The sequence below is a fragment of the Ascaphus truei genome, chromosome 11 (assembly GCF_040206685.1).
Source record: "Ascaphus truei isolate aAscTru1 chromosome 11, aAscTru1.hap1, whole genome shotgun sequence".
In the NCBI taxonomy this organism is placed as follows: Eukaryota; Metazoa; Chordata; class Amphibia; order Anura; family Ascaphidae; genus Ascaphus; species Ascaphus truei.
The window spans coordinates 54688439-54697926 of NC_134493.1; the positions used below are offsets into that span (position 1 = coordinate 54688439).

At 52.8% G+C, this 9488-nt stretch overlaps 1 protein-coding gene across 1 annotated transcript; it reads right to left on the reverse strand.

Moving 5' to 3' along the window:
• Positions 1-1922: 1922 nt before the first annotated feature.
• Positions 1923-9079, reverse strand: ABCA3 (ATP binding cassette subfamily A member 3). Its single transcript, XM_075566402.1, has 4 exons — positions 8888-9079; positions 7929-8113; positions 4114-4187; positions 1923-3614 (listed from the first exon to the last, which is right to left on the reverse strand). Exons 1-4 carry the CDS (start codon positions 8971-8973, stop codon positions 3483-3485), a joined length of 477 nt encoding a protein of 158 aa, XP_075422517.1. The 5' UTR covers positions 8974-9079; the 3' UTR covers positions 1923-3482.
• Between the last annotated feature and the right edge of the window lie 409 nt (positions 9080-9488).

Consider the following 9488-nt stretch of genomic DNA (forward strand, 5'->3'; position numbering starts at 1 on the left):
GTGAAGGAGGTGCCAGAAGTCGGGATCACTATACAGGGCATGTGCATGGGAGAGGAGGTTAAATATCTCCATCCCACAATGCAGCTATAACCCCTTGAACCTCTTTTGTAATACCAGTTGAGGCTTTAAGGCACTGCAGGAGGTTGGGTGAACGCTGCACATCACCCCAGCCGCGCCATTTAAACATTACACTTTGCCCCTAGGAGGGACTGATCCCTTAACCATGTCACTGCCATTAGTGGGACTGACCCCTTAATCTTTACACTTCTAAATGGATGAGTGACATGGTTAAGGGGTCAGTCCCTCCTAGGGGCAAAGTGTACTAATGGCAGTGACATGGTTAAGGGGTCAGTCCCTCCTAGGGGCAAAGTGTGCTAATGGCAGTGACATGGTTAAGGGGTCAGTCCCTCCTAGGAACAAAGTGTACTAATGGCAGTGACATGGTTAAGGGGTCAGTCCCTCCTAGGGGCAAAGTGTACTAATGGCAGTGACATGGTTAAGGGATCAGTCCCTCCTAGGGGCAAAGTGCACTAATGGCAGTGACATGGTTAAGGGGTCAGTCCCTCCTAGGAACAAAGTGTACTAATGGCAGTGACATGGTTAAGGGGTCAGTCCCACCTAGGGGCAAAGTGTACTAATGGCAGTGACATGTTTAAGGGGTCAGTCCCTCCTAGGGGCAAAGTGTACTAATGGCAGTGACATGGTTAAGGGATCAGTCCCTCCTAGGGGCAAAGTGTACTAATGGCAGTGACATGGTTAAGGGGTCAGTCCCTCCTAGGAACAAAGTGTACTAATGGCAGTGACATGGTTAAGGGATCAGTCCCTCCTAGGTGCAAAGTGTACTAATGGCAGTGACATGGTTAAGGGGTCAGTCCCTCCTAGGAACAAAGTGTCCTAATGGCAGTGACATGTTTAAGGGGTCAGTCCCTCCTAGGGGCAAAGTGTTCTAATGGCAGTGACATGGTTAAGGGGTCAGTCCCACCTAGGGGCAAAGTGTACTAATGGCAGTGACATGTTTAAGGGGTCAGTCCCTCCTAGGAACAAAGTGTCCTAATGGCAGTGACATGTTTAAGGGGTCAGTCCCTCCTAGGGGCAAAGTGTAGTAATGGCAGTGACATGTTTAAGGGGTCAGTCCCACCTAGGGGCAAAGTGTACTAATGGCAGTGACATGGTTATGGGATCAGTCCCTCCTAGGGGCAAAGTGTACTAATGGCAGTGACATGTTTAAGGGGTCAGTCCCACCTAGGGGCAAAGTGTACTAATGGCAGTGACATGGTTAAGGGGTCAGTCCCTCCTAGGGGCAAAGTGTACTAATGGCAGTGACATGGTTAAGGGGTCAGTCCCTCCTAGGGGCAAAGTGTACTAATGGCAGTGACATGGTTAAGGGGTCAGTCTCTCCTAGGAGCAAAGTGTACTAATGGCAGTGACATGGTTAAGGGGTCAGTCCCTCCTAGGGGCAAAGTGTACTAATGGCAGTGACATGGTTAAGGGGTCAGTCCCTCCTAGGGGCAAAGTGTACTAATGGCAGTGACATGGTTAAGGGGTCAGTCCCTCCTAGGGGCAAAGTGTACTAATGGCAGTGACATGGTTAAGGGGTCAGTCCCTCCTAGGGGCAAAGTGTACTAATGGCAGTGACACCTAGAAGAATTTTAAATCTTTTAATAAAGTTATTATATAAACACGATGAGCTGAGACTTGGGATGGGGAGGCGGGGGGGGGGGGGTGATTTCTTCTGTCTGATGTCTATGTGAGTTTGCACATGCAGAGCCCCCTCTCCCCTTATCTTTATTGGTTCTCTGATAAGGACAGGGTGGGATAAGGGTAAAGAAAACACCCAGTTACCCCCGCCCGCCCGCCCCCCCCCATGCACCGGCCCCAGTGAATAGACAATGAATTTCCAATGACACAGAAGCAGCCAAATCTTTGCTTAAAGTCTGATTATATTTGTCAGTCCAGTCCCATATAATGGGCAACAAAAGTAATCATTTTCTTAAACTCCTCAATACAATGGGGTCTCCTTTAAAAAAACATTCCATCCCCCGTACAGCAAAACATTTGCTCCCTGGATAAAAATGAGTCAGTTTCTATTTTCTCAGTGTCTGTTTAATGCCAATCCTGTGTGCCACGCCGTGATCTGCTTAATCTCAACACAAATTATGCGGCCGTTATTAGCCCAAATAAAACATCAAAAAAGGAGAGGGGGGGGGGGGGAATCCGGACGGACGATGTGTACAACAGCTTACAAACAGTCTTATCACAAAAGAGATGAGGCAAAGACAGTAAAACCCTCCAGTGTATTTGGCTTCTGTGGAGATATATTTAAAAAATAATAATAATAACAATTAATTAAAAACACCTGTACTTAATCTGTTTGGTTTAACCCGTTAAACACGTCACTGCCACTCGTTCAGTTGGGACTGCTCCGCTCACCGCTGGGACGCACGGCCGTTACCAAAACATCGGCCCCTGAAGCCGCGGGTATTTTATTCGGTGTTATGTCAGGGATGCTTAACTCCAGCCCTCCAACAGGTCAGGTGTTTTCAGGATATTCCTGCTTCAGCACAGATGGTTCGATCAGTCCCTGCTTCAGCGTAGGTGGCTCCATCAGTCCCAGCTTCAGCACCTGTGCTGGAGTTGGGGTATCCTGAAAACCTGACCTGTTTGGGGGCTTGAGGACGGAGTTGAGCCCCCGCGCGGTTAGATACAGTTCACCTGTGGGTGGGGGATAGTAGGCGTGTTGCTTCTGCGCTCTCGTTGGGGGGGGGGGGGGGGTTATAGCACTGCAGCGATTGGACGGAATTTGGAGGCTGAGAGGCGACTCCCATAATCCTTTGCTCCAGATGGCGGATGTTTGGTTAGGTGAGGGAGTAAGGGCGACTCATTTAACCCCATCTAAACCACAGGCCCACCCCTGGAGGGCAGATTTCCACGGGTTGCGATCCCCCGTGGGGTACTGGACGGTGTATATAAAAAAGGTCAGGAGCCTTCAACGGGAGGCACCGCAGGAGTATGGTTACCATCCCACACAGGGGCACTTAGAGTAACAAAGAAGAGAGACAGACAGAGCGAGAGCGAGCCTTGGTTCAAGACGCTCTCGCTGGTGTCTGTGATGAGACGGGCACCAATACAGACACGGAGAGACAGCCCGAGAGAGGCTGCCACTGGTATCCTTGGCATTATGAGACAGACAAGAGAAAGCGAGAGCACGCGCCCTGGAACAGGCGCTCTAGAATGAAACAGACAGCCCTGGACACAGACACTCTCACTGGCTATCTGTAGCAGGATGAGAGAGACAGACCCCAGAAAGAGACCGCCCCGACCAGTACCATAGGAAGAGACCGCCTGGGCAGACACAATGTCACTGTTCTCTGTGTCAGGGTGAGACAGCCAGCCCGGGCAGAGGACAGTCTCGGTGTGACCGTGCCAGTGGCCGTGTGAGAGTGGTTCCCTCGGAGCGCACGTCCCCTGTATGACCGGTCTCGTTATGCAGTGCCCCCCTGTGGCAGCTGCTGGAAGTGGCTGAAGCTCAGGAACACTTGTTCCAGGGAGATCTGGCTGACGCAGTAATCCTCCAGCATGTACTTCTCCTTCGCCTTCTCCAGCGTCCCGAACACCTGCGGGCGAGAGGAGCGTCAGACCGCAGAGCGTCGCGACACAAAGCATGATTAGCTGGAAGGTCCCGCAGAGCATCGCAATACCGGCATCTTAACAGGGTCTGCAGTGCATGGTGACAGGGGCATCCTACACTAATGGGGTCTGCAGAGCATTGCGACGCCAGCATCTTAACAGGGTCTGCAGAGTATCGCGACATCCCTTCTAAAAAAGGCCTGCAGGACAGGACAGCCACCCTCATGAGATCAGGGTCCGCAGAGCATTGTGACCCAGGTATGCCAATACCGAGTCTGCAGAGCGTTGCAGCAAGTCCTGGTCTGCAGAGCATCGCGGCAGAGGAGCGCCCTGCATCGGCAGAAATCCCGCGTTAAGCCGCCGAGCGCATGTTCAAATCTGCGTGGGGCAGCTCCCCTCCACTTCCCCCCCCCCCCCCGCAGAGCATCACGACACAGGGAGGCTCACCCAAGATGTGTGGCCTGCAGAGCATTGCGACGCACTCACCTGGGCCCAGCTGAGCTCCTGGCTGGTGAGATGGTAATGCACCATGCCCTGATGCTCGTGCTTCAACACGCTCCCTGCAGGGGGAGACAGAGACGCCGCGTCACAGGGGCAGTAACCGCACAACCACACGCGCGGGCAGCACCACAATTTAACCCCTTCAGCCCTGGAAGGGCAACTAAACCTTTAAAGGCAGATTACACCCCAATTATTTTACGTCATGTGTTTTTTTTTGTTTTTATATATAAAAAGTGTGGTTTTATTTAAAGCAGCGGCCGATACTGTGCCATTATTTTCTTTTTGTTCTTGATTACGTTAAAATATTTTTTCCTCGTCCTTACCAATGCGGTTTTTACCATCAAAATCCGACGCTCCGTAGACAACAGGAGTTGGGGGGGATTGGAGTATTTGGGGGGGATTGGAGTATTTGGGGGGTAGAATCACCATTAAGACATTCGATCAGACTATGGGGCCTATGCAGAGAGCAGCGCTAGAATAAATTGGAGAGTTTAAGAAAAAGTAGCTTTAATGGAGAGTTTTATTCTCCATATGCAGAAATGGGCGAAATCCGCTATTTGTAGCATTACTGCATGTGGAGAATTGTAAATGAGGAGATGCGCGCAGCAGAAAGGGAGAAAACAAAATTTGCGCATTTTTTTTCCCCTATAGCCGGCGAGCTCCTGCTTCTTGCCAACTTTAGTTGGCGGAGAAAATTGACGAAAATCGCGCCAAAAACAGCCGCTAGATGGCGAGCGCGCCTTTCTGAATTTGGATATTTTTCAGACTGGCGAGATGTAGTTTCTCGCCAGCCGCGCGGCGAGATTTTCAATTAGAAAAAAAAAAAATGGCGCTTTTTTCTTACCACGCCTTTTCGGCTGTTTTTAGCGCGATTTTCGCCGGAAAATGGCGAGATTGTTAATAGCGCTGCTCTCTGCATGAGGCCCTAAGTCAGAAAAAGACATTTCTAACACAGAATTCTTTAGATACCTCCAAATCCGGGCATTTTATACCAAACACACGCCACGTCCACAGCTGCCGAAGTTCGAAACGCTCTGTGTGTTGGGTAATGACGCACGGGGACTTAGCGCTAGGATGTGCGGAGAAGTGATCGGTTCGGGTAAAGATTATCCACAGAAACGAAGGTTCGTGGCCCAGTGGGAGTCGGACTTGGACAGGACATTGGAGGAGGAGGATTGGATTGAGAAATTTAATGCGGCGACACTAAAGGAGAACGCTCATCAGGTATTGATGAGGCGGCATCTCACTCCGGTAAAATTGTCTACGTTTGTCCCAGGTTACTCCCCCATGTGCCCTAAGCAATGTGCAGAGCCGCCGGACGTGTTGCACACGCTGCGGACGTGTTGCACACGCTGCGGACTTGTTGCACACGCTGCGGACGTGCCCTCGTATAGCCCGACTGTGGGAGCAAATCAGGAATTGGCTACAGAGGATTTTGGACCTCGAAGTTGAGTTGGGTCCCTGGCTCTTCTTGCTTAAGAAGCCTGCGCAGGAATTAGCCGGAGCGGACAATAAATTAGTTGCACATTTTGCAACAGCCACGAGATCGCAGCATTATGGAATCAAAGCACAATTCCATCCATTGATAAGACTCGGAACAGAATTTGGTTTGTCTGCCAGATAGAGAAGGTGACGAGTTTAGTCAATGACACTGGCACACACTTGCAGTGGTTGGCCCGGACGGATATCCAGGGAGTGAGCAATGCCACGTGTGGCTTTGATAGGATTAGGTGCGTTCTCCTTTGGCTGATGGCAGTGGGTCTAAATTTAGGAACAAATGTCGGGTCTAGAGTCCACACAGTACTAGGTTGTCAGTCACCGAGCAGGGATGGGGCAGCGGGTGGTTAAGAACAGGAATACGCAGAGGAACTGCCGCCTCTCCCCCCCCTCCCCTCCTCTCCCCCCACCTCCCTCCCCCCACTACCCTTCCCCCCTCTTCCCTTCCCCCCTCCTCCCTAACCGTGATGACGTTTTGTGTGTTTTTGTGTCATGAGGTTTGGCTAGGACATTTACTTAAGAAAGTTCAGGCATCAAAATGAATAACTGCTGGAAAAACGCAATAACATTTGAAGTTGAAAGAAAAAATCTGACGCTCCGTTCAGGAGATAAAAGCGTTTGAAATATGAAGTGTCCGGGAGCTTAAAATGGCGCCCTCCTCGGAGTTAGGGTTACCAGGTGTCCAGTATTGCACCCGACTGTCCTGTATTTGGACACACTGTCCAGTAAATAATTAGAGGTAATACTGGACATGTATGTGTCCGGTATTATCTCTCTGGGCATGTATGTGTCCGGTATTAAATCTCTGGACATGTATGTGTCCGGTATTATCTCTCTGGACATGTATGTGTCCGGTATTACCTCTCTGGACATGTATGTGTCCGGTATTACCTCTCTGGACATGTATGTGTCCGGTATTACCTCTCTGGACATGTATGTGTCCGGTATTACCTCTCTGGACATGTATGTGTGCGGTATTACCTCTCTGGACATGTATGTGTGCGGTATTATCTCTCTGGACATGTATGTATCCGGTATTATCTCTCTGGACATGTATGTGTCCGGTATTATCTCTCTGGACATGTATGTGTCCGGTATTACCTCTCTGGACATGTATGTGTCCGGTATTACCTCTCTGGACATGTATGTGTCCGGTATTACCTCTCTGGACATGTACATACATGCCCCAGGGGGCACGATACTATTACAGGAGTAACACTTGTATAGGATTCTGGGAGGATTTCCGCTTCATATTCGTAATACTTATACATAAATAAATAAAGCAGAACAGGAAGTCGCCATGTCACACTGATGATGTCACAGGAAGTGTCAGGCATTGCTACAGAAACTGTCCGATCCACCAACTTCATATTCAAATGGGACACACTGTCCCGCTGTCACCACATAGTCCCTGTCACCGGCAGAGCCACAAATGACCTCACAGGTGACAGCGGAGAGACGCAGAACATGGCGGCACACCGAGCAGAACCGTCACGTCCATCACGGGGGAGGATTTAACTGGATTATTTTATTGGTATTCAGTCTTTTTATTCCTTTGAATATGAAACAAACCGGTGTTTTCCTGACATATTAAACACCGTCATTACCCGGCGTGAGCACATTCAGATTGCGTTTCCTTAATTGGGGCGCAGCCGACAAAGCCGCGAAACGGGAGATCTTATATGTGTAAAAAATAAATAATCAGTTCTGTAGTATTAGATAATAGTGACTTATTTTACTTCCTTATTCACCTCTCAATGCCATTTTTAATGAGTATTAAAGCCTCCTGTGATGTCTATAGCAGGGTTAGCAAACCTCCCCAGCAGTGCAAGATCTGTGCAACACTTTCCTGTTTGGGATCATTTGTTGCCAATGTTCCCAGCAGTTTGAGCTGCAAACTGTAACAATAGATGAAGTTACCTTAGTAATATCAGGATACATGGTAGCTGCTGAGTTACACGGACTGAAGGATTGATTGAAACCGAAAGGCGGCCATTATGTTAGCCACGCATTCAGGATTGTGACAGATTTATAACAGCACCAAACGATTGCCAGCTTCGGTAAGAATGTAGAATGATACATTGTCACACGCGCTACTTATATACACATAAGAGGAAGAAAGGGTAGCAGTATCGCTGCTTTAACAGACAATGCCACGGAATGATCCGCTTTGCGAAGGTGGCACAGCACACCCTGACGCGGGCGCGTGTCCGGCGTGGACACATTCAGTAACGCTGCAGAGATCAGGGCTCAGGCATTCAGACGCGGCTGTATAAACGCCATGGCGGCCATGTTTAACTCACCCGGGAAGACGGTGTCTATGAAGTCCTTGAAGGCCGGCAGCTCCTCCCCCCCGCCGGGGGTCTTGGCGATCAGCGTGTAGCCGCTCCCGAACTTCCCCTTTAGGTGCTGGGGGCTGCCAATGCACTTGAGTTGCCCGTTAACCATGATGGCGAGGCGGGTACAGAGAGCCTCGCACTCCTCCATGCTGCGGGGAGGGGAGGGCACACTGAAGGATCTCCTCTCCCCTCCCCCCAACCTCCCAACACCCAGATAACGGAATCTAACCCCTGGAGATCTCTCCCTTCTCTCTCTCTCCTCCCCCACCCCCCGTCTCTCTCTCACTTCCCCCACCCTCCCCCTCACCCCTCCCTTCTCTCTCTCCTTCCCCACCCCCCGTCTCTCTCGCTCTCCTCCCCCACCCCCGTCTCTCTCACTCCCCCCGCCCTCCCCCTCCTCTCTCTCTGCTCCCCCACCCCCCCTTCTCTCTCACTCCCCCCACCCTTCTCTCTCACTCCCCCCTCACCCCTCCCTTCTCTCTCTCCTTCCCCACCCCCCGTCTCTCTCGCTCTCCTCCCCCACCCCCGTCTCTCTCTCACTCCCCCCGCCCTCCCCCTCACCCTTCTCTCTCTCTGCTCCCCCACCCCCCCTTCTCTCTCACTTCCCCCACCCTTCTCTCTCACTCCCCCCACCCTCCCCCTCACTTCTCTCTCTCCTCCCCCACCCCCCGTCTCTCTCTCCTCCCCCATCCCCCGTCTCTCTCACTCCCCCCGCCCTCCCCCTCCTCTCTCTCTGCTCCCCCACCACCCCTTCTCTCTCACTCCCCCCACCCTTCTCTCTCACTCCCCCCTCCCACTCACCCCTCCCTTTTCTCACTCCCCCCTGCCATCCCCCCTTTCTCTCTCCCACTCCCCTCCGCCCTCCCTCTCACTTCCCCCATAACCCCTCGCTCAATCACCTCCCTCCGTCCCCTTCCTCCTACCTGTGGGAGGTGATGACCACGGCCTTCCCGCTCTCCCGTGTCCGCGTCACCGCGTCCCACAGCAGCCTCCGCGCCACAGGATCCATCCCGTGGAAGGTTCGTCCATGAAAATGACGGGGGGGCTTCCAATCAGGGCGATGCCAGCACTCAGCTTCCGCTTATTCCCCCCGCTGAGAGGAGAGAGGGCGCGGGGTGAGAGAGGGCGCGGGGCGAGAGGGGGCGCGGGGTGAGAGGGCGCGGGGCGAGAGGGGGGGCTTCCAATCAGGGCGATGTCAGCACTCAGCTTCCGCTTATTCCCCCCGCTGACAGGAGAGAGGGCGCGGGGCGAGAGGGGGCGCGGGGCGAGAGGGGGCGCGGGGCGAGAGGGGGCGCGGGGCGAGAGGGGGCGCGGGGCGAGAGGGGGCGCGGGGCGAGAGGGGGCGCGGGGCGAGAGGGGGCGCGGGGCGAGAGGGGGCGCGGGGCGAGAGGGGGCGAGAGGGGGCACGGGGCGAGAGGGCGCAGGGTGAGAGAGGGCGCGATAAGCGAGAGAGTCGGAGCGCCGGGCGAGGGGGGAGAAAGACGGAGCAAAGGGGAGGGAAAGAGAGAGAGCAAGGGGGAGGGA